Source organism: Procambarus clarkii, chromosome 91 (genome assembly GCF_040958095.1).
Source record: "Procambarus clarkii isolate CNS0578487 chromosome 91, FALCON_Pclarkii_2.0, whole genome shotgun sequence".
NCBI lineage: Eukaryota > Metazoa > Arthropoda > Malacostraca > Decapoda > Cambaridae > Procambarus > Procambarus clarkii.
In genome coordinates, this window is record NC_091240.1 from 14536205 (window position 1) to 14561644 (window position 25440).

General features: G+C 53.2%; 1 protein-coding gene and 1 non-coding gene across 3 annotated transcripts in view; both read right to left on the bottom strand.

Moving 5' to 3' along the window:
- LOC123773871 (rabphilin-3A) overlaps positions 1 to 25440 on the bottom strand; it is a 648197-nt gene that overhangs the window by 220095 nt on the left and 402662 nt on the right. For both annotated transcript variants that reach the window (XM_069318825.1, XM_069318827.1), the window contains exon 4: positions 17764 to 17989. In XM_069318825.1, the coding sequence (XP_069174926.1) occupies positions 17764 to 17989 (226 nt within the window). The remainder of the gene's footprint in view (positions 1 to 17763; positions 17990 to 25440) is intronic.
- On the bottom strand, positions 23818 to 23899 carry TRNAT-CGU (transfer RNA threonine (anticodon CGU)). The gene has a single exon. It is a non-coding gene; the product is annotated as a tRNA-Thr (tRNA).

A 25440-nucleotide genomic window follows, 5' to 3' on the forward strand; every position in this document is an offset into this window, starting at 1 on the left:
AGTTCCCTGTTAAATATTAGTCGATGTCATAGACACAACGTGCCGCCCTCCGGTACGCATGTCTCCCTCTCCTGTCTATCTCTGTTTTCGTCACCGCTGCTGTGTCTACGGCTCCTCGCGACTTTTAATCCTTATCATTCTCCACATACACGCGTCTCCTTACATCTGTCCTGGTGCAGTCATCGAGGGTTACGCCCTTCATGCTAACTCCACCTACTATCAAGAAGAAGAAGAAGATAACTTTTCATGAAATCTGCATAATATTGAGTTGCTTGTTGCCCCATTTATAAGCTGCCTCCTTATAAGACCTCGATATAAGCCTAACTTGTAAGAACAATAACCAAAAACACGTGATTCAGTTATGGGTAACTATCCACTAATAGAAAATTAAACGAAAATACTGCGAAGGTTTTCATGTTTCACTAACACATGATGAAGGAAATAAACGATACTTGATAATGTGATGAAACACACAAACTTCCGGAATTTTCCTTTCATTTTCCTAGTAAATACTTACGCATAAGTCTAACATAGACAGTATATATAAACTGGCTGCCTGTCCCACGACACAATGAATTATTAATTTATTAACATTCCCAGTCGTTTAGTCACACAAATATTTGTCAAGAGTTCAATAAACATAACTCTGGTGAAGCTCCAAGTGTGTGGCCTTCACCTGACACACAACCACCTCTAACCTACCAGAAACTACTGCATTTTTAATTACATTTTCTAACCTTATTAAAATTAATGCACTTGCTCGTTGCAGGAAATTAAACACTAATTTCGTCCACCGGGTAAACCTAACCAGTCTAAAAAATTTGAATCGTTTTTTTTCCCCGCCCAGTTGAAATGGCTGTTTCAACCTGTAGCCCTCACACTGTGGTGGTGGCTTAACAACTGTCAATGGCAGCTTGGATGACATCCAAATTTGGGATGTTAATTAATTTGTTTCCTCAACCGAGCAAGTGGCTGATGGCGTGGAGGTGTTGTGCTCTGGTTGATGACCTCCTCCCGGCGTGAGCACATGAGGCTCCTGGTGGTGTGGCACAGTGCCGCGGGGAGGTGTGGCACAGTACACACACCCACAGCCCTTACACACACCTGCAGCACTTACACACACCTGCAGCACTTACACACACCAGCATGTCTTTGTGATTATTAACTAATCTTGTAATCCGTGTTTTGTTGTATTGCTGGTGATGTTATTAAGTAGTTGTCACTGTGAGTAAAGTGTTACCGCGGCGGTCTGTTGTGTCTGCCTGACATTAATGTGTGTAATCTTTAATTATTAATTGAATGGTTAGTGAAGTAATTCCATTGTTGTGATAGCTGTCCATTGAGGCAATATATTTAACGTAATTTGTACAGTGTAGACTAATTCTGCTCTGGCAAGCTGTCTTAAGTAAGAGGGTTGAGTTAATCTAATTCGTCATGATTAATTGGCTGTCCGTGTGACAGTAATTAATGTAATTACTCACTGATTGTTTAATTGTCTTTGTGGCAGAGTAATTACTGTGGAGAATTATCGTTTAATTGATTAATCTGCTTGTAGTGACAGATTGTAATTAACAGAAATTACCTTTGATTGACTGTCTAGATGACAATAATTAACATAATTACCGTAATTAATACAAGTATTTAACGTATTTATCTTAATTGTTTATTTGCTATTAAATTGATTGTAATACATTGTTGTTGTCTGTAATAGAACGTTAATGTTATTGTTGTTGTTTTGATTGTCGTCCATAAAGACGTGTTAACATAATTGTTGTTGATTACAAGAGACTGTCTCAGTCTTGTTGTGTCGTGTCGTGTCGTGTCGTGTCGTGTCGTGTCGTGTCGTGTTGTGTCGTGTCGTGTCGTGTTGTTGTTATAGTGGTGTGACTCAAGTTGCTTTGATTTGCATCTTGAGTCAGAGTGACCACCTGGTGTCTAGTTAGTAACAACTTGACCAGCCGAGGGCAGTACGGACCATACTGGCTCTGATTACCTGTCACAGTGTCACTTAGCTCTCATAGTGTCACTTACCTGTCATAGTGTCACTCAGCTGTCATAGTGTCACTTAGCTGTCATAGTGTCACTTAGCTGTCACAGTGTCACTTAGCTGTCATAGTGTCACTTAGCTGTCATAGTGTCACTTAGCTGTCATAGTGTCACTTACCTGTCATAGTGTCACTCAGCTGTCACAGTGTCACTTAGCTGTCATAGTGTCACTTAGCTGTCACAGTGTCACTTAGCTGTCATAGTGTCACTTAGCTGTCATAGTGTCACTTACCTGTCAGTGTCACTTAGCTGTCATAGTGTCACTTAGCTGTCATAGTGTCACTTAGCTGTCATAGTAATATATGGAGGCCTGGTCGACGACCGGGCCGCGGGGACACTAAGCCCCGGAAGCACCTCAAGGTAGCCTCAAGGTAGTGTCACTTACCTGTCAGTGTCACTTAGCTGTCATAGTGTCACTTAGGAAAATTAACGTAATGTTACATTTGTTGAGCCTTGTAGTAGTGTTAAGTTAATTAATAAATGTTTCTTGATGCCGTAAGATAAGTGCCTTGATGCCAGCAGCTTCCAATACTACTGCTCCTTAACTCATGCCGCAACACACTAGACTATTTCTTGCATTTAACGAAGGTCTGCTTCTGAATTCAAACATGATTCATAGCCACACCAATAGTCCCATCACACACCCACAGCCCTTACACACACCCACAGCCCTTACACACACCCACAGCCCTTACACACACCCACAGCCCTTACACACACCCACAGCCCTTACACACATCCATAGCCCTTACACACACCCATAGCCCTTACACACACCCACAGCCCTTACACACACCCACAGCCCTTACACACACCCACAGCCCTTACACACACCCACAGCCCTTACACACATCCATAGCCCTTACACACACCCATAGCCCTTACACACACCCATATCCCTTACACACACCCATAGCCCTTACACACACCCATAGCCCTTACACACACCCACAGCCCTTACACACACCCATAGCCCTTACACACACCCATAGCCCTTACACACACCCACAGCCCTTACACACATCCATAGCCCTTACACACACCCATAGCCCTTACACACACCCACAGCCCTTACACACACCCACAGCCCTTACACACACCCACAGCCCTTACACACACCCATAGCCCTTACACACACCCATAGCCCTTACACACACCCACAGCCCTTACACACACCCACAGCCCTTACACACACCCACACACACTCACAGCTGACACCCAGTCACAACTGAGACCCTTTTGGGAACCTCAAACCCTTAAGGGAACCTGAGACCCTTGGGGAAACCTGAGACCCTTGGGGGAACCTGAGACCCTTGGGGGAACCTGAGACCCTTGGGGGAACCTGAGACCCTTGGGGGAACCTGAGACTCTTGGGGGAACCTGAGACCCTTGGGGGAACCTGAGACCCTTGGGGGAACCTCTGACCCTTGGGGGAACCTCTGACCCTTGGGGGAACCTGAGACCCTTGGGGGAACCTGAGACCCTTGGGGGAACCTGAGACCCTTGGGGGAACCTGAGACCCTTGGGGGAACCTCTGACTCTTGGGGGAACCTCTGATCCTTGGGGGAACCTGAGACCCTTGGGGGAACCTCTGATCCTTGGGGGAACCTCTGACCCGTGGGGGAACCTCTGACCCTTAGGGGAACCTCTGACCCTTGGGGGAACCTGAGACCCTTGGGGGAACCTCTGACCCTTGGGGGAACCCTCAGACCCTTGGGGGAACCTGAGACCCTTGGGGGAACCTGAGACCCTTGGGGGAACCTCTGACCCTTGGGGAACCTCTGACCCTTGGGGGAACCTCTGACCCTTGGGGGAACCTTTGACCCTTGGGGGAACCTGAGACCTTTGGGGGAACCTCTGACCCTTGGGGGAACCTCTGACCCTTGGGGGAACCTGAGACCCTTGGGGGAACCTCTGACCCTTGGGGGAACCCTCAGACCCTTGGGGGAACCTGAGACCCTTGGGGGAACCTGAGACCCTTGGGGGAACCTCTGACCCTTGGGGGAACCCTCAGACCCTTGGGGGAACCTGAGACCCTTGGGGGAACCTGAGACCCTTGGGGGAACCTGAGACCCTTGGGGGAACCTCTGACCCTTGGGGAACCTCTGACCCTTGGGGGAACCTCTGACCCTTGGGGGAACCTCTGACCCTTGGGGAACCTCTGACCCTTGGGGGAACCTCTGACCCTTGGGGGAACCTCTGACCCTTGGGGGAACCTGAGACCCTTGGGGGAACCTCTGACTCTTGGGGGAACCTGAGACCCTTGGGGGAACCTGAGACCCTTAGGGAACCTCTGACCCTTGGGGGAACCCTCAGACCCTTGGGGGAACCTGAGACCCTTGGGGGAACCTGAGACCGCTGGGGGAACCTCTGATCCTTAGGGGAACCTGAGACCCTTGGGGGAACCTGAGACCCTTGGGGGAACCCTCAGACAATGCCATCTGGTGGTGGTTATCTAGTACCTGCGAATGGCTATAGATTCCTGTCTTGGTCAGCCAGAGGGGTCGTTGTGAGTGACCTCTGGTGAGGTGACGCGTCAAGACCAGTGCCACCTAGTGTGTGCTACAGAGCACAATGTCAACTCCCCAGTGGCTTAGTGGTATTTCCTAGTTCTCCAGTACCGGCAAGGTCATTGATGACGTTTTTGTGTCCACAGAGGTGACGTCTGGGGGCAGCGGTACTAGAGAGGGCAGTTCACCTTGGACAGTCCACAGTCTCCCTACATGGTCTTGGAAACGACCAAGTAAGCCGCCGCCGATGAAGCAGTGTGGTAGCTGCTAGTGCTTTAGTGTTGAAAAGATCGGCGTACCTTTGGAACTGGCTTAGGGAAGAGACTGAAAACAGGGAGGTGCTTGTTGAGTAGTGCTGCTAGCTGGTCGCTAGAGACTGCTGCCAGGGGATCGCTACCCCTTGTATTGTGACCCCGCTCAGCGTGTGGCTGAGGTACTCTGCCAGCGAGTAGCTAGAGAGCGGTCGTGAGGGTACAGGCACCTAATAACACGGTCAGTGGGCTGGCGTGGACAACCCGTCCTCACATAAAGTTTCAAAACGGTATGAAAAACGTTAATGGAAAGTTGCCTCTTCTAAGCTTGCCGAGTAATCCGGACGACTCAAACAGAAAACAGAACAGTACGTCACTTTTGTGAGTCGATTTCATTTCAAATTACGTCCAAATTTGGCCATAGCGCCGCGCATACGAGCCAAAAGTGACGTTATTTTTAAGAGGACGGGTTGTAGAAATAGCCTATCTGTTCTTTATATATTATTATGGTGACGGTGTACATATATATACTTAACGGTGGTGGAAAGATATTTTAATATATTGACGAAAGGAACAGTGTTTTGTTCATCCCCATCCTCTTGTATGCACTACATAGCCACTTTCTTGAAAGCGTACTACCGACTTGGGGTCGGATATTATCAATTTGGTTCTACCATCAAAGAACCCGGTTGTGACCCATAGTGGCTGTAACACACTCTCACACGTGCCCCTTACACCCTAACACGTACCCCTTACACCCTCACACGTGCCCCTTACACTCTAACACGTGCCCCTTACACCCTAACACGTGCCCCTTACACTCTCACACGTGCCCCTTACACCCTAACACGTGGCCCTTACACCCTAACACGTGCCCCTTACACTCTCACACGTGCCCCTTACACGCTAACACGTGCCCCTTACACGCTGACACGTGCCCCTTACACCCTAACACGTGCCCCTTACACCCTAACACGTGCCCCTTAATCACATAATTATGGTTCCAGATGGTTGAACCAAGAGGCTCTTCAGCACTAGAAGATAACGTCCAGCCTCTAGCACTGGTCGGTACAGTCACAGCTTCACATTTTGCAAGTCGTTGTTCGATTCCCGATGGTCCAAGGGATTGGGGATTGTTCCTTCACTCCGTCTGTCACCTCATCACTTGTAATGCAAGGGGGGAAGGCTTGACATGTTGGAGCAGGGGGCCAGGTCAGCAGGCTCCAGCAAGCGTTTTTGTACTCATCTTGAGGTTATCTTGAGATGATTTCGGGGCTTTAGTGTCCCCGCGGCCCGGTCCTCGACCAGGCCTCCACCCCCAGGAAGCAGCCCGTGACAGCTGACTAACACCCAGGTACCTATTTTACTGCTAGGTAACAGGGGCATAGGGTGAAAGAAACTCTGCCCATTGTTTCTCGCCAGCGCCCGGGATCGAACCCGGGACCACAGGATCACAAGTCCAGTGTGCTCTCCGCTCGGCCGACCGGCTCATAGTCAGCAGGAGATCACGCTGCCAGAGTGAAACATTCCAGGAACCAATGCTTCCCCACCAAACACACACCGAAACTACGACGTTGGTACAACGTTCGAACAAGTTTTAACACCTAACCAGTTATAACAACCAATATAGCAAGTTGTAACAACGTTCTAATACGTCATAAACACGTTAAGCCAAGATGTAACCACTTTATTACAAGTTGTAACAAGCGGAAAATAGAGACAGTTTCGGTTTGTGTTTCCAGGGTCACAACCTGAGGTGGAGCCTCGTGCAGGAAGTTATAACGGAACGCTCCGACGGTTTATCAGTAAAGAATGAAACATTTAGTGGGCCGTCAGTCCTCTGGCCAGAAGTGGTACTTGTAGAGCCACAATACACTGTAGTCCAGGAGGCACCAGCACGCAATATCCCACACAACTACAAGTGGTGTTCCAGGCGCGGAACCGGAAGACAGAGCAGCGAGGGTGACAGAGCAGCGAGGGTGACAGAGTAGCGAGGGTGACAGAGCAGCGAGGGTGACAGAGCAGCGAGGGTGACAGAGCAGCGAGGGTGACAGAGCAGCGAGGGTGACAGAGCAGCGAGGGTGACAGAGCAGCGAGGGTGACAGAGCAGCGAGGGTGACAGGGCAGCGAGGGTGACAGAGCAGCGAGGGTGACAGAGCAGCGAGGGTGACAGAGCAGCGAGGGTGACAGGGCAGCGAGGGTGACAGAGCAGCGAGGGTGACAGAGCAGCGAGGGTGACAGAGCAGCGAGGGTGACAGGGCAGCGAGGGTGATATGAACACAACACTAAATATTGAGGTGAACACACCAGGTGGAAGGAATGGCTGGGGCCCGCCGCCCGCCTCTCACGCCGCGTGTGTCGGACTCCACTCCAGGAGAGGTAAACAGTTAGGTGTGAGTCTATACTACAGGAGCACCAGTCAGCGGGGTCTGGCACCAGTCAGCGGGGTCTGGCACCAGTCAGCGGGGTCTGGCACCAGTCAGCGGGGTCTGGCACCAGTCAGCGGGGTCTGGCACCAGTCAGCGGGGTCTGGCACCAGTCAGCGGGGTCTGGCACCAGTCAGCGGGGTCTGGCACCAGTCAGCGGGGTCTGGCACCAGTCAGCGGGGTCTGGCACCAGTCAGCGGGGTCTGGCACCAGTCAGCGGGGTCTGGCACCAGTCAGCGGGGTCTACCTGGTTAGTGCTACCTTGTTTCCCTCCTATTGTTGTTCGTTTTGTTCGCCTCAAAACGACACCCGCAGCCATCAAAAAAAAGAAAAAACATTACCCCCGCCCTCAAAACACCTTCAACACCACAAACCAACACACCCGCCCCTCCCTACAACTCCTCCCCTCATAATAACAACACCAATCGCCTCATAAACACCCACACACCTACCCAGACTCTTACACACCTACCCAGACTCTTACACACCTACCCAGACTCTTACACACCTACCCAGACTCTTACACACCTACCCAGACGCCCACACACCGACCCAGACCCTTACACACCTACCCAGACCCTTACACACCTACCCAGACGTCCACACACCGACCCAGACGCCCACACACTGACACAGACGCCCACACACCGACCCAGACCCTTACACACCTACCCAGACCATTACACACCTACCCAAACGCCCACACACCGACCCAGACGCCCACACATCGACCCAGACCCTTACACACCTACCCAGACGCCCACACACCAACACAGACGCCCACACACCTACCTAGACGCCCACACACCAACACAGACGCCCACACACCTACCTAGACGCCCACACACCAACACAGACGCCCACACACCAACACAGACGCCCACACACCAACACAGACGCCCACACACCTACCTAGACGCCCACACACCAACACAGACGCCCACACACCTACCTAGACGCCCACACACCAACACAGACGCCCACATACCAACACAGACGCCCACACACCAACACAGACGCCCACACACCTACCTAGACGCCCACACACCAACACAGACGCCCACACACCAACACAGACGCCCACACACCTACCTAGACGCCCACACACCAACACAGACGCCCACACACCAACACAGACGCCCACACACCAACACAGACGCCCACACACCAACACAGACGCCCACACACCAACACAGACGCCCACACACCTACCTAGACGCCCACACACCAACACAGACGCCCACACACCAACACAGACGCCCACACACCTACCTAGACGCCCACACACCAACACAGACGCCCACACACTGACCGCGCTGCGCCGTCCCAGGCATGTGATCCATGGTATAAAACGTTGCGTGCATAGGTGACATACTAAACATAATAGTTTCCCTTGAAAAGCTTCATAGAAAACACCGACCTTACCACCCCTACTTAGTATGTTAAAATAAGCATCTTATAGCTTCGTAATTACAATTGTTACTTAACCTATTATAGGTATAGGTTAGGTAATTGTAATTACGAAGCAATAAGATGCTTATCTTAACATATTAAGTAGGTTAGGTAAGGTCGGTGTTTTCTATGAAGCTTTTCAAGGGAACCTATTATGTTAAGTATGTCACCTATGCACATATTTAATAAGTCAATATTGACTTATTAAATTTGCGAGAACGGGTTGTATAAAACGTTACATTGCGAGAGATGCAACTCAGGATTATATTACCTCTCCTAGTTCCTCGTCTTCCTTCCTCTCCCTTGTCTTCCTTCCTCTCCCTTGTCTTCCCTCCTCTCCCTTGTCTTCCCTCCTCTCCCTTGTCTTCCTTCCTCTCCCTTGTCTTCCTTCCTCTCCCTTGTCTTCCCTCCTCTCCCTTGTCTTCCCTCCTCTCCCTTGTCTTCCTTCCTCTCCCTTGTCTTCCCTCCTCTCCCTTGTCTTCCCTCCTCTTCCTCGTCTTCCTTCCTCTCCCTTGTCTTCCTTCCTCTCCCTTGTCTTCCTTCCTCTCCCTTGTCTTCCCTCCTCTCCCTTGTCTTCCTTCCTCTCCCTTGTCTTCCTTCCTCTCCCTTGTCTTCCTTCCTCTCCCTTGTCTTCCTTCCTCTCCCTTGTCTTCCTTCCTCTCCCTTGTCTTCCCTCCTCTCCCTTGTCTTCCCTCCTCTCCCTTGTCTTCCTTCCTCTCCCTTGTCTTCCCTCCTCTCCCTTGTCTTCCCTCCTCTCCCTTGTCTTCCCTCCTCTCCCTTGTCTTCCTTCCTCTCCCTTGTCTTCCTTCCTCTCCCTTGTCTTCCTTCCTCTCCCTTGTCTTCCCTCCTCTCCCTTGTCTTCCTTCCTCTCCCTTGTCTTCCCTCCTCTCCCTTGTCTTCCTTCCTCTCCCTTGTCTTCCTTCCTCTCCCTTGTCTTCCCTCCTCTCCCTTGTCTTCCTTCCTCTCCCTTGTCTTCCCTCCTCTCCCTTGTCTTCCTTCCTCTCCCTTGTCTTCCTTCCTCTCCCTTGTCTTCCCTCCTCTCCCTTGTCTTCCCTCCTCTCCCTTGTCTTCCTTCCTCTCCCTTGTCTTCCTTCCTCTCCCTTGTCTTCCTTCCTCTCCCTTGTCTTCCTTCCTCTCCCTTGTCTTCCCTCCTCTCCCTTGTCTTCCCTCCTCTCCCTTGTCTTCCCTCCTCTCCCTTGTCTTCCTTCCTCTCCCTTGTCTTCCCTCCTCTCCCTTGTCTTCCTTCCTCTCCCTTGCCTTCCTTCCTCTCCCTTGTCTTCCTTCCTCTCCCTTGTCTTCCCTCCTCTCCCTTGTCTTCCCTCCTCTCCCTTGTCTTCCTTCCTCTCCCTTGTCTTCCCTCCTCTCCCTTGTCTTCCCTCCTCTCCCTTGTCTTCCTTCCTCTCCCTTGTCTTCCTTCCTCTCCCTTGTCTTCCCTCCTCTCCCTTGTCTTCCTTCCTCTCCCTTGTCTTCCTTCCTCTCCCTCCTCTCCTCTCCTCTCCTCTCCCGACACAAGCATTAATACCTTAACAAAATATCGTGCACGCACTTTATGGGGGCTCAATGTCTCTGTGTTGTTGACTGTATGAGAGAGTCGATATTCCCGGTCCAGACCACAGTCGCCAGGTCTCTGTGGCACCCGACGATGGCCACGGTTACTGCCAACTATTAAAATGTAAATAATCTTCTTCTTTCATATTTCTGTCAATAGTTTTACCTGGTATTTATTTGTCTTGTGGGACCCCTGGGCCCTCACACGGGGTCTTGTGGCCCCCTGGGCCCTCACATTGGGACTTGTGAGCCCCTGGGCCCCTCGCACCGGGACCCCCTTGTGGGTCCCTGTCAGCTTCTCCGGAGTCTTGTGGGCCCCTGGGTCCTCGCACGGGATCTTGTGGGCCCCTGGGCCCTCGCACGGGATCTTGTGGGCCCCTGGGCCCTCGCACGGGGTCTTGTAGGCCCCTGGGCCCTCGCACGGGGTCTTGTGGGCCCCTGGGCCCTCGCACGGGGTCTTGTGGGCCCCTGGGCCCTCGCACGGGGTCTTGTGAGGCCCCTGGGCCCTCGCACCGGGTCTTGTGGGGCCCCTGGGCTCTTGCACGGGATCTTGTGGGTCCCTGGGCCCTCGCACGGGGTCTTGTGGGTCCCTGGGCCCTCGCACGGGGTCTTGTGGGCCCCTGGGCCCTCGCACGGGATCTTGTGGGCCCCTGGGCCCTCACACGGGGTCTTGTGGGCCCCTGCGCTCTCACACGGGGTCTTGTGAGGCCCCTGGGCCCTCGCACCGGGTCTTGTGGGGCCCCTGGGCTCTTGCACGGGGTCTTGTGGGCCCCTGGGCCCTCGTACTGGGTCTTGTGGGCCCCTGGGCCCTCACACGGGGTCTTGTGGGCCCCTGGGCCCTTTCACGGGGTCTTGTGGGCCCCTAGGCCCTCACACGGGGTCTTGTGGGCCCCTGGGCCCTCACACGGGGTCTTGTGAGCCCCTGGGCCCTCACAGGGGTCTTGTGAGCCCCTGGCCCCTCACACGGGGTCTTATGGGCCCCTGGGCCCTCACACGGGGTCTTGTGGGCCCCTGGCCCCTCACACGGGGTCTTATGGGCCCCTGGGCCCTCACACGTGGTCTTGTGAGCCCCTGGGCCCCTCACACGTGGGTCTTATGGGCCCCTGGGCCCTCACACGGGGTCTTGTGAGCCCCTGGGCCCTCACACGGGGGTCTTATGGGCCCCTGGGCCCTCACACGGGGTCTTGTGGCCCCTGGGCCCTCACACGGGGTCTTGTGAGCCCCTGGGCCCTCAAACGGGGGTCTTATGGGCCCCTGGGCCCTCACACGGGGTCATGTGAGCCCCTGGGCCCTCACACGGGGTCATGTGAGCCCCAGGGCCCTCACACGGGGTCTTATGGGCCCCTGGGCCCTCACACGGGGTTATGTGAGCCCCTGGGCCCCTCACACGAGGTCTTGCGAGCCCCTGGGCCCCTCACACGAGGTCTTGTGAGCCCCTGGGCCCCTCACACGAGGTCTTGTGAGCCCCTGGGCCCTTGTACGGGGTCTTGTGGGCCCCTGGGCCCCCTCACACGAGGTCTTATGAGCCCCTGGGCCCCTCACACGAGGTCTTGTGAGCCCCTGGGCCCCTCACACGAGGTCTTGTGAGCCCCTGGGCCCTTCACACGAGGTCTTGTGGGCCCCTGGGCCCCTCACACGAGGTCTTGTGAGCCCCTGGGCCAATCACACGGGGTCTTGTGAGCCCCTGGGCCCCTCACACGAGGTCTTGTGGGCCCCTGGGCCCTCACACGGGGTATTTATACAACAGGGTTTTCCTGTTAGTTTCTAACGATGAGAGTTTTTCAATACAATGTTTACAAATTAATGAAGTAAATAAATATAAAATTGAAAATAATTGTTGTTTAATTAGTACATAGTTATATCTCTTGAGTAATATTGGCTGGTTCCTTATATTTGTTGATGTTATGAATGGCGGGGTTTGATACGCTTTTTCGGGACACAATTTATTCCAAACTGATTTATACTGTTAAAGATTAATTCTGGTGTTGGGCTTAAGACCAAACAACAGCTACAATTATGAAGACCGCCCGGCAAGTATACTTTATCCTGCGACATACTCCATGGCTAGAGTATACTCGGGCTATATACTGCTGTATAGATGTGAGTAAGTTGTGAGTAACTTCCGAGGTCCTGGTCTGAGCCAAGGTCTTGGTCTGAGCCAAGGTCCTGGTCTGAGCCAAGGTCTTGGTCTGAGCCAAGGTCTTGGTCTGAGCCAAGGTCCTGGTCTGAGCCAAGGTCCTGGTCTGAGCCAAGGTCTTGGTCTGAGCCAAGGTCCTGGTCTGAGCCAAGGTCTTGGTCTGAGCCAAGGTCTTGGTCTGTGCCAGGGTCCTGGTCTGAGCCAAGGTCTTGGTCTGAACCAAGGCCTTGGTCTGAACCAAGGCCTTGGTCTGAGCCAAGGTCCTGGTCTGAGCCAAGGTCCTGGTCTGAGCCAAGGACTTGGTCTGAGCCAAGGTCCTGGTCTGAGCCATGGTCCTGGTCTGAGCCAAGGTCCTGGTCTGAGCCAGGGTCCTGGTCTGAGCCAAGGTCCTGGTCTGAGCCAAGGTTTTGGTCTGAGACAAGGTCCAGGTCTGAGCCAAGGTCCAGGTCTGAGCCAAGGTCCTGGTCTGAGCCAAGGTCCTGGTCTGAGCCAAGGTCCTGGTCTGAGCCAAGGTCCTGGTCTGAGCCAAGGTCCTGGTCTGAGCCAGGGTCCTGGTCTGAGCCAGGGTCCTGGTCTGAGCCAAGGTCCTGGTCTGAGCCAAGGTCCTGGTCTGAGCCAAGGTCTTGGTCTGAGCCAAGGTCCTGGTCTGAGCCAAGGTCTTGGTCTGAGCCAAGGTCTTGGTCTGTGCCAGGGTCCTGGTCTGAGCCAAGGTCCTGGTCTGAGCCAAGGACTTGGTCTGAGCCAAGGTCTTGGTCTGAGCCATGATCCTGGTCTGAGCCAAAGTCCTGGTCTGAGCCAAGGTCTTGGTCTGAGCCAAGGTCTTGGTCTGTGCCAGGGTCCTGGTCTGAGCCAAGGTCTTCGTCTAAACCAAGGTCTTGGTCTGAGCCAAGGCCCTGGCCTGAGCCGAGGACTTGGTCTGAGCCAAGGTCTTGGTCTGAGCCATGATCCTGGTCTGAGCCAAGGTCCTGGTCTGAGCCAAGGTCTTGGTCTGAGCCAAGGTCTTGGTCTGTGCCAGGGTCCTGGTCTGAGCCAAGGTCTTGGTCTGAACCAAGGTCTTGGTCTGAGCCAAGGTCCTGGTCTGAGCCAAGGTCCTGGTCTGAGCCAAGGACTTGGTCTGAGCCAAGGTCCTGGTCTGAGCCATGGTCCTGGTCTGAGCCAAGGTCCTGGTCTGAGCCAGGGTCCTGGTCTGAGCCAAGGTCCTGGTCTGAGCCAAGGTTTTGGTCTGAGACAAGGTCCAGGTCTGAGCCAAGGTCCAGGTCTGAGCCAAGGTCCTGGTCTGAGCCAAGGTCCTGGTCTGAGCCAAGGTCCTGGTCTGAGCCAAGGTCCTGGTCTGAGCCAAGGTCCTGGTCTGAGCCAGGGTCCTGGTCTGAGCCAGGGTCCTGGTCTGAGCCAAGGTCCTGGTCTGAGCCAAGGTCCTGGTCTGAGCCAAGGTCTTGGTCTGAGCCAAGGTCCTGGTCTGAGCCAAGGTCTTGGTCTGAGCCAAGGTCTTGGTCTGTGCCAGGGTCCTGGTCTGAGCCAAGGTCTTGGTCTGAACCAAGGTCTTGGTCTGAGCCAAGGTCCTGGTCTGAGCCAAGATCTTGGTCTGAGCCAAGGACTTGGTCTGAGCCAAGGTCTTGGTCTGAGCCATGATCCTGGTCTGAGCCAAGGTCCTGGTCTGAGCCAAGGTCTTGGTCTGAGCCAAGGTCTTGGTCTGTGCCAGGGTCCTGGTCTGAGCCAAGGTCTTGGTCTGAACCAAGGTCTTGGTCTGAGCCAAGGTCCTGGTCTGAGCCAAGGTCCTGGTCTGAGCCAAGGACTTGGTCTGAGCCAAGGTCCTGGTCTGAGCCATGGTCCTGGTCTGAGCCAAGGTCTTGGTCTGTGCCAGGGTCCTGGTCTGAGCCAAGGTCTTGGTCTGAACCAAGGTCTTGGTCTGAGCCAAGGTCCTGGTCTGAGCCAAGGTCCTGGTCTGAGCCAAGGACTTGGTCTGAGCCAAGGTCCTGGTCTGAGCCATGGTCCTGGTCTGAGCCAAGGTCCTGGTCTGAGCCAAGGTCCTGGTCTGAGCCAAGGTCCTGGTCTGAGCCAGGGTCCTGGTCTGAGCCAAGGTCCTGGTCTGAGCCAAGGTTTTGGTCTGAGACAAGGTCCAGGTCTGAGCCAAGGTCCAGGTCTGAGCCAAGGTCCTGGTCTGAGCCAAGGTCCTGGTCTGAGCCAAGGTCCTGGTCTGAGCCAAGGTCCTGGTCTGAGCCAAGGTCCTGGTCTGAGCCAGGGTCCTGGTCTGAGCCAGGGTCCTGGTCTGAGCCAAGGTCCTGGTCTGAGCCAGGGTCCTGGTCTGAGCCAAGGTCCTGGTCTGAGCCAGGGTCCTGGTCTGAGCCAAGGTCCTGGTCTGAGCCAGGGTCCTGGTCTGAGCCAAGGTCCTGGTCTGAGCCAAGGACTTCGTCTGAGCCAAGGTCCTGGTCTGAGCCATGGTCCTGGTCTGAGCCAAGGTCCCGGTCTGAGCCAGGGTCCCGGTCTGAGCCAAGGTCCTGGTCTGAGCCAAGGACTTGGTCTGAGCCAAGGTCCTGGTCTGAGCCAAGGTCCTGGTCTGAGCCAAGGACTTGGTCTGAGCCAAGGTCTTGGTCTGAGCCTAGGTCCTGGTCTGAGCCAAGGTCCTGGTCTGAGCCAAGGTCCTGGTCTGAGCCTAGGTCTTGGTCTGAGCCAAGGTCTTGGTCTGAGTAAAGGTCCTGGTCTGAGCCAAAGTCCTGATCTGAGCCAGGGTCCTGGTCTGAGCCAAGGTCTTGGTCTGAGCCAAGGTCCTGGTCTGAGCCAGGGTCCTGGTCTGAGCCAAGGTCTTGGTCTGAGTCAAGGTCTTGGTCTGAACCAAGGTCTTGGTCTGAGCCAAGGTCCTGGTCTGAGCCAAGGTCCTGGTCTGAGCCAAGGTCCTGGTCTGAGCCAAGGTCCTGGTCTGAGCCAAGGTCTTGGTCTGAGCCAAGGTCCTGGTCTGAGCCAGGGTCCTGCTCTGAGCCAAGGTGTTGGTCTGAGCCAAGGTCCTGGTCTGAGCCAAGGTCCTTGTCTGAGCCAAGGTCTTGGTCTGAGCCAAGATCTTGGTCTGAGCCAAGGTCTTGGTCTGAGCCAAGGTCTTGGTCTGAGCCAAGGTCTTGGTCTGAGCCAAGGTCTTGGTCTGAGCCAAGGTCTTGGTCTGAGCCAAGGTCTTGGTCTGAGCCAAGGTCCTGGTCTGAGCCAAGGTCTTGGTCTGAGCCAAGGTCTTGGTCTGAGCCAAGGTCTTGGTCTGAGCCAAGGTCTTGGTCTGAGCCAAGATCCTGGTCTGAGCCAAGGTCTTGGTCTGAGCCAAGGTCCTGGTCTGAGCCAAGGTCTTGGTCTGAGCCAAGGTCCTGGTCTGAGCCAAGGTCCTGGTCTGAGCCAAGGTCCTGGTCTGAGCCAAGGTCTTGGTCTGAGCCAAGGTCCTGGTCTGAGCCAAGGTCTTGATCTGAGGCAAGGTCCTGGTCTGAGCCAAGGTCCTGGTCTGAGCCAAGGTCCTGGTCTGAGCCAAGGTCTTGGTCTGAGGCAAGGTCCTGGTCTGAGGCAAGGTCCTGGTCTGAGCCAAGGTCCTGGTCTGAGCCAAGGTCCTGGTCTGAGCCAAGGTCTGGTCTGAGCCAAGGTCTTGGTCTGAGCCAAGGTCCTGGTCTGAGCCAAGGTCTTGGTCTGAGCCAAGGTCCTGGTCTGAGCCAAGGTCTTGGTCTGAGCCAAGGTCCTGGTCTGAGCCAAGGTCCTGGTCTGAGCCAAGGTCTTGGTCTGAGCCAAGGTCCTGGTCTGAGCCAAGGTCTTGGTCTGAGCCAAGGTCTTGGTTTGAGCCAAGGTCTTGGTCTGAGCCAAGGTCTTGGTCTGAGCCAAGGTCCTGGTCTGAGCCAAGGTCTTGGTCTGAGCCAAGGTCTTGGTCTGAGCCAAGGTCCTGGTCTGAGCCAGGGTCCTGGTCTGAGCCAAGGTCCTGGTCTGAGCCAAGGACTTGGTCTGAGCCAAGGTCCTGGTCTGAGCCAAGGTCCTGGTCTGAGCCAGGGTCCTGGTCTGAGCCAAGGTCCTGGTCTGAACCAAGGTCTTGGTCTGAGACAAGGTCCAGGTCTGAGACAAGGTCCAGGTCTGAGCCAAGGTCCAGGTCTGAGCCAAGGTCCAGGTCTGAGCCAAGGTCCTGGTCTGAGCCAAGGTCCTGGTCTGAGCCAAGGTCCTGGTCTGAGCCAGGGTCCTGGTCTGAGCCAGGGTCCTTGTCTGAGCCAAGGTCCTGGTCTGAGCCAGGGTCCTGGTCTGAGCCAAGGTCCTGGTCTGAGCCAAGGTCCTGGTCTGAGCCAGGGTCCTGGTCTGAGCCAAGGTCCTGGTCTGAGCCAGGGTCCTGGTCTGAGCCAAGGTCCTGGTCTGAGCCAAGGTCCTGGTCTGAGCCAAGGACTTGGTCTGAGCCAAGGTCCTGGTCTGAGCCATGGTCCTGGTCTGAGCCAAGGTCCTGGTCTGAGCCAGGGTCCTGGTCTGAGCCAAGGTCCTGGTCTGAGCCAAGGACTTGGTCTGAGCCAAGGTCCTGGTCTGAGCCAAGGTCCTGGTCTGAGCCAAGGACTTGGTCTGAGCCAAGGTCTTGGTCTGAGCCTAGGTCCTGGTCTGAGCCAAGGTCTTGGTCTGAGCCAAGGTCCTGGTCTGAGCCAAGGTCCTGGTCTGAGCCAGGGTCCTGGTCTGAGCCAGAGTCCTGGTCTGAGCCAAGGTCTTGGTCTGAGCCAAGGTCTTGGTCTGAGCCAAGGTTCTGGTCTGAGCCAGGGTCCTGGTCTGAGCCAGAGTCCTGGTCTGAGCCAAGGTCTTGGTCTGAGCCAAGGTCCTGGTCTGAGCCAAGGTCTTGGTCTGAACCAAGGTCTTGGTCTGAGCCAAGGTCCTGGTCTGAGCCAAGGTCCTGGTCTGAGCCAGGGTCCTGGTCTGAGCCAGAGTCCTGGTCTGAGCCAAGGTCTTGGTCTGAGCCAAGGTCCTGGTCTGAGCCAAGGTCTTGGTCTGAACCAAGGTCTTGGTCTGAGCCAAGGTCCTGGTCTGAGCCAAGGTCCTGGTCTGAGCCAAGGTCCTGGTCTGAGCCTAGGTCCTGGTCTGAGCCAAGGTCCTGGTCTGAGCCAAGGTCTTAGTCTGAGCCAAGGTCCTGGTCTGAGCCAAGGTCCTGGTCACTCTCAGTGGTACTAACCTCCATCTGCCCTACACCTTAAGTCACCCCTGCCCCCCTCCACAACACCCCCCCCCCCCACACTGAGCGAGGCGCCCCAGCCTGGCTGTTCACCTGAGATATGAACTCTCTGGTTTAACAAATGAAAGCAAACCACTTACCTTTCAACCCCTCCCCCCCCCCCGTGTGTGCCATTAACCTGAGACGTGAATCAAGCCCCCCCCCCCTACCCCCTACCCCTACCCCTCCAGCCCTCACTTCTGCTCACCTTTAAAGCCGAGTGTGTGGGCCCTCCGGGGCGGTGGGCGGGCCTTGCGGGCGGTGGAGGCAGGAGCCGAGGAGGAGGTGGGAGGCAAGATGTGCTTGGGGATGCCTCGGAAGAACCAGGCGCCAGATCTCTTCCACATCTCCCGCGTCTCGGCGCATATCTTGCAGAGCCACACCTTCCCTCCGTCCGGGCTGGCACTCTCCACCCCACACTTGCTGCACACTCTCTGTAAGTACACACACACTCACTCAACACCCCACACAAAACCTTGTAAACACACACACTCACTCAACACCCCACACAAAACCTTGTAAACACACACACACACTAAACACCCCACACAAAACCTTGTAAACACACAGACACAGTGGGATTAAATGTAACAGGAAGGATTACTAACGCCACTAGTGTACAAGGATATGAGAGAGCGAGAGGAGCAAGATTCGACAAGAGAGGAGGAAGGACGCCACAATACACCAGGACACTCTTAACCTGCTGGGAAACACACGAGCAAGACACAAAAATACTCGCATGCAAAGGCAGTGGAAGAGAGGCAACATGAGAATAAAGGAGACTGATCCACACGAGGCAGCCATCATTTACACACCCAAACACCTACGGGACCCAAACACACACACACACACACACACACACACACACACACACACACACACACACACACACACACACACACACATGGCAGTTAACACTATAACTTAGACTCTTAGAGGGCAACCACTGCTGCCTGTAGAAATAGATCCCATCTGCTCACCATGGGCGACGTCAATCATGGAAAGATAGACTTGGAGAACAAGGAACCACACGGAGGTGAGGTAACACGGAGACCTAAACTGTTGGAAGTGACGATAAGTAACATTTTAAGTCAGCATGTCAGGGAACCCACAAGGATGAGAGGCAACGATGAACCAGCGAAACTCGACCTCGTCTTCACTCTCAACGACTCCGACATAAGGGAAATCGATTTCGAGGCTCCCGTAGGAATGAGTGATCTCAGTGAACAAATCCACGAGGGCCGTGACGAGGATTAGAACCTACGTCCGAGAGCATCCCAGACGCTGCCTTAATAGACTGAGCTACTACATGGTTAATTATTTAGGTATCGTCTGGGATCCTCTCGGACGTAGGTTCGAACCCTCGTCACGGCCCTTGTGGATTTGTTCATTTGATACATCACGCTATTGTGATTTCTGTGAGTAGTGATCACAGTGTACTGACGTTTGACTATCCGGTTGAAGAAGGGTTAATGTACTCAAGGAAGGGCCCACAAAACAAAAGACTGGCATTCCGAAAGGGAAACTATGAGGAGATAAGACAATTCATAACAGATATAACTTGGGAAACAGAGCTCAGAGGAAAGACGGGCCAAGACACGATGGACTACATCCCACAGAAATGTAAGGAGGCAACAGTCAAGATCATCCCAGTCCAAAATGAAGAAAATTAAATTCAGACGAGAAACCCATGGTTTAATCAGAGATGTAAGCTAGCAAAGTAACTAAGCACAAGAGCGTGAAGAAACTACATAAATAACAGGACACCAGGGAACAGAGAAAGATACCAGAGCGCCAGGAATGAATACGTCAGGGTGAGAAGACAGGCAGAAAGACAATATGAAAATTACATAGCAAGCAAGGCAAAGACTTAACCTAAATTGCTGCATAGCCACATCAGGAGAAAAACATCACTGAAGAAACAGGTAATGAACCTGAGAATATGGGCAGACAGAGTCATTACAAACGACAAGGAAGTGTGTGAGGAACTCAATAAAAAATTCCAGGAAGTTTTCACAGTAGAGCAAGGGGAAGTCCCAGAGATAATAAAGGGAATATCTAACCAAACACCACTAGATGAATTTGTGATTATCAGTGGGGAGGTGAGGAAGCATCTGTTAGAGTTGGATGTGACAATGGCTATAGGCCTGGACGAAATCTCACCATGGATACTGAAGGAAGGAGCAGAAGCAGACACCATGGAGACTGTGCCTGCCACTCTCCGTGGTGTATTACAAATCACTGGTAACAGGTGAACTGCCAAAAGTTTGGAAAACGGCTAATGTAGTCCCGATATACAAGACGGGGGATAGACAGGAGGGACTGAACTACAGGCCAGTGTCCCAAGCTTGCATACCATGCAAGTTGATGGAGAAGATTGTGCGAAAAAATCTAGTGGAACATCTGGAGCGAAGGAACTTTGTGACACAACATCAACATGAGTTAAGGGAAGGCAAGTCATGCCTCACAGGATTAATTGAATTCTACGATCAGGCAACAAAAATCAGGAAATAACGAGAAGGGTGGGCAGATTGTATATTTTTTGATTGCCAGAAAGTCTTTGACACAGTACCACACAAGAGGCTGTTGCACAAGCTGGAGATGCAGGCAGGAGTGAAAGGGAAGGTACTCCATTGGATAAGGGAGTACCTAAGTAACAGAAGACAGCGAGTCACTGTGAGGGGTGACTCACAGTGACTCGTGTGTGTGTGATTGGCGAGACGTCACCAGTGGAGTCCCGCAGGGGTCAGTCCTTGGACCTATGCTGTTTCTAATATATGTAAATGATCTCCCAGAGGGTATAGAATTGTTCCTCTCAATGTTTGCTGATGATGCAAAAATTATGAGGAGGATTAAGACGGAGGAAGATAGTATGAGGTTGCAAGATGACCTAGACAAACTGAATGAATGGTCCAACAAATGGCTACTAAAGTTCAACCCGAGTAAATGTCAGGTGATGAGACTAGGCGGTGGAAACAGGAGGCCAGACACAGGATATCAAATAGGAGATGAAGTTCTTCAAGAAACGGACAGAGATAAAGATCTAATAGTTGATATCACCCCAAACCTGTCTCCTGAAGCCCACATAAAAAGAATAACATCTGCGGCGTATGCGAGGCTGGCTAACATCAGAACCGCCTTCAGGAACATGTGTAAGGAATCATTCAGAACCTTGTACACCACATATGTAAGACCAATCCTGGAGTATGCAGCCCCAGCATGGAGCCCGTACCTTGTCAAGCACAAGACGAAGCTGGGAAAAGTTGAGAGGTATGCCGGTCGGTCGAGCGGAGAGCACGCGGGAATTGTGATCCTGTGGTCCCGGGTTCGATCCCGGGCGCCGGCGAGAAACAATGGGCAGTTTCTTTCATCCTATGCCCCTGTTACCTAGCAGTAAAATAGGTACCTGGGAGTTAGTCAGCTGTCACGGGCTGCTTCCTGGGGGTGGAGGCCTGGTCGAGGACCGGGCCGCGGGGACACTAAAGCCCCGAAATCATCTCAAGATAACCTCAAGAAGATTCCACTAGGCTAGTCTCAAAACTAAAAAGTATGAGTTACGAGGAAAGGATGCGGGAAATGCACCTTACGCCACTGAAAGACAGAAGAGTAAGGGGAGACATGATCACTATCTACAAAATTATCAGGGGAATTGACAGGGTAGATAAGGATAAACTGTTTAGCACGTGTGGTACGCGAACAAGGAGACACAGGTGGAAACTGAATACCCAAATGAGCCACACGGACGATAGAAAGAACTTTTTCATTGTCAGAGTAGTTAATAGATGGAATGCATTAGGCAGTGATGTGGTGGAGGCTGACTCCATACACAGTTTCAAATGTAATTATGATCTAATGCACAACTAGGTGAATACACACACATGCACTCACACGCACACGGACACACGCACACGAACACACGCACACGGACACATGCACACGGAAACACTCACACGGACACACACACACACACACACGTACACGGACACACGCACACACAGTCTCCCATAAGAGGCTGGTACATAAGCTGGAGAGACAGGCAGGTGTAGCTGGTAAGGTGCTCCAGTGGATAGGGGAGTACCTAAGCAATAGGAAGCAGAGAGTTACGGTGAGGGGTGAGACCTCCGATTGGCGTGAAGTCACCAGTGGAGTCCCACAGGGCTCTGTACTCGGTCCTATCTTGTTTCTGATATACGTAAACGATCTCCCAGAGGGTATAGACTCATTCCTCTCAATGTTTGCTGACGATGCCAAAATTATGAGAAGGATTAAGACAGAGGAGGACTGCTTGAGGCTTCAAGAAGACCTTGACAAACTAAAGAAATGGTCGAACAAATGGTTGTTAGAGTTTAACCCAAGCAAATGTAATGCAATGAAGATAGGTGTAGGGAGCAGGAGGCCAGTTACAAGGTATCATTTGGGAGATGAAATTCTTCAAGAGTCAGAGAGAGAGAGAAAGACCTGGGGGTTGATATCACGCCAGACCTGTCCCCTGAAGCTCATATCAAGAGGATAACATCAGCAGCATATGCCAGGTTCGCTAACATAATAACGGCATTTAGACACTTGTGCAAGGAATCATTCCGAACTTTGTATACCACCTATGTCAGACTAATCCTGTAGTATGCGGCTCCAGCATGAAGTCCATATCTAGTCAAGCATAAGGCCAAACTGAAAAAGGTTCAAAGGTTTGCCACCAGACTAGTACCCGAGCTGAGAGGTATGAGCTACGAGGAGAGACTACGGGAATTAAACCTCACATCGCTAGAAGACAGAAGAGTTAGGGGGGGATATGATCACCACGTACAAGATTCTCAGAGGAATTGATAGGGTAGATAAAGACAGGCTATTTAACACAAGGGGAACACGCACAAGGGGTCACAGGTGGAAACTGAGTGCCCAAATGAGCCACAGAAATATTAGAATTTTTTTTTTTAGTGTCAGAGTAGTTGACAAATGGAATGCATTAGGAAGTGATGTGGTGGAGGCTGACTCCATACACAGTTTCAAGTGTAGATATGATAGAGCCCAATAGACTCAGGAACCTGTACACCTGTTGATTGACAGTTGAGAGGCGGGACCAAAGAGCCAAAGCTCAACCCCCGCAAGCACAATTAGGTGAGTACACACACAACGCGGTTCACAACAATTATAAAATGAAGTGAAAATGACAATGTTGGGGCCATGGTGGATCCCTGGTAAGTCCTCACACACCATGAGGCGTGAGGGAAGGTGAGAGGCAGTCTGTGAGGCGTGAGGGAAGGTGAGAGCCAGTCTGTGAGGCCTGAGGGAAGGTGAGATGAAGGCAGATGAAGGCAGGTGAAGGCAGGTAGAGGGGGTATATGGTAAGAATGAAGAGAACACAACAATGTATGGGCCTTCGGCAGTTTGAAAATAGTTGTGAGAAGTGTACAATACACCTGAGTGTTGGCGACGTGTGCTTGTATACTGCACACGCTCAACCCTGAGTGTTGGCGACGTGTGCTTGTATATTGCACACGCTCAACCCTGAGTGTTGGCGACGTGTGCTTGTATACTGCACACGCTCAACCCTGAGTGTTGGCGACGTGTGCTTGTATACTGCACACGCTCAACCCTGAGTGTTGGCGACGTGTGCTTGTATACTGCACACGCTCAACCCTGAGTGTTGGCGACGTGTGCTTGTATACGGCACACGCTCAACCCTGAGTGTTGGCGACGTGTGCTTGTATACTGCACACGCTCAACCCTGAGTGTTGGCGACGTGTGCTTGTATACTGCACACGCTCAACCAGCCACAAGTTCCGAGGCAACAACACCAAGCAAACACACAGCAGCGCAGACAAACACATTTCACGCGCGCAAAAAGCCCCCAAGAATGAGGAACAACTGCGGTAGAGCAACTTGAGGCGCCCATTACTGGACATGTAAACTGGGTTCCCACCATCGCGCTCCCAGTTGGGATCCTTCTGACTTGATGGTTCCCAGTGTATTTTTGGAGTCGCAGCGAACTACGAATTTCTCAACTGTGGTCATTACTGTTGGTGCTTGGTAGTGAGCCTACCGTGGAGCTGTGTGTTTACTAGTTGTGTTTTTACGGGGGTTGAGCTTTGCTCTTTCGGCCCGCCTCTCAACTGTCAATCAACTGTTTACTATTTTTTTTTTCCACACCACACACACACCCACCCCAGGAAGCAGCCCATGACAGCTGACTAACTCCCAGGTACCTATTTACTGCTAGGTAACAGGAGCATTCAGGGTGAAAGAAACTTTGCCCATTTGTTTCTGCCTCGTGCGGGAATCGAACCCGCGCCACAGAATTACGAATCCTGCGCGCTATCCACTAGGCTACGAGGCCCCTACGAGGCCCCCTACTGTGTACTGAGGTAACGGTGGTCTCCATCCCTGCTGGTAACGAGGGAGCCACACAGCGTTACTCATACACGGTTCATTATTGTTTGGTATGAGCAGTTCATCTATGTAAATTGCAGTTGTATGGGGGAGAGTTTGTCTATCGTGGAGGCGAAGGTTGCCATGGTGTGTTTAAGGAGGCTTGGGGGCGGGTGTCTGCGTGCTGCGTTCAAATGTTGGGGCAGTATAGTGGCAACTGCCGGCCCAACTGGTTGTGCCGCCAGTTGGGCCGCCAGTTGGGCCGCCAGTTGGGCCGCCAGTTGGGCCGCCAGTTGGGCCGCCAGTTGGGCCGCCAGTTGGGCCGCCAGTTGGGCCGCCAGTTGGGCCGCCAGTTGGGCCGCCAGTTGGGCCGCCAGTTGGGCCGCCAGTTGTGCCGCCAGTTGTGGAGGATGGTTGGAACTACGGGTGTGTGTGCTTCCCGTGTTAAGAAGGGTTGAGAATGAGCAGCGGGGATTAGCTGGGATTGCTTGGGTCATTTTTGGATTAATTATATATTTCCATCTATGTGTTTGGTGCGGAGCGATGCAGAGGCTCAGGACTCTTATCACACATGTGGCTACACATGGTGTCTCACACAGGTGGCTACACATGGTGTCTCACACACGGTGTCTCACACACGTGGCTACACATGGTGTCTCACACACGGTGTCTCACACACGTGGCTACACATGGTGTCTCACACACGGTGTCTCACACATGTGGCTACATAAGGTGTCTCACACACGTGGCTACACAAGGTGTCTCACACACGTGGCCACACATGGTGTCTCACACACGTGGCCACACATGGTGTCTCACACATGTGGCTACACATGGTGTCTCACACACGGTGTCTCACACACGTGGCTACACATGTGAGGGTTGTGTATGCTCCCAGCCTCAAGTCCCCACCAGTGACCACAGGTCACCACACAATACCTACCATGGCTGCACACGACGGTGCTCACCCTCCACAGTCTGGGGTGAGAGAGAGCGGTGCACCCATCACCAAGGCTCCACAGCCTCCAAATAAAACTTGTATAGAAATCGGCGCAGTATTTTTTGGAGGGACTTTCAAGCTTAATGAGTTTTGGTTTGGCTGCTTGGTCAACCAACCAAGGGAGCCGGTCGGCCGAGCAAGGGAGCCGGTCGGCCGAGCAAGGGAGCCGGTCGGCCGAGCAAGGGAGCCGGTCGGCCGAGCGAACAGCACGCTGGACTTGTGATCCTGTGGTCCCAGGTTCGATCCCAGGCGCCGGCGAGAAACAATGGGCAGAGTTTCTTTCACCCTATGCCCCTGTTACCTAGCAGTAAAATAGGTACCTGGGTGTTAGTCAGCTGTCACGGGCTGCTTCCTGGGGGTGGAGGCCTGGTCGAGGACCGGGCCGCGGGGACACTAAAGCCCCGAAATCATCTCAAGATAACCTCAAGATAACCGTGTTGATCTGCAATATTTCCAAATTTTCACACGAATTGGAAAATATTGCTGATCCGCCATGTTTGTAAAAACAGGGCGGAAAAT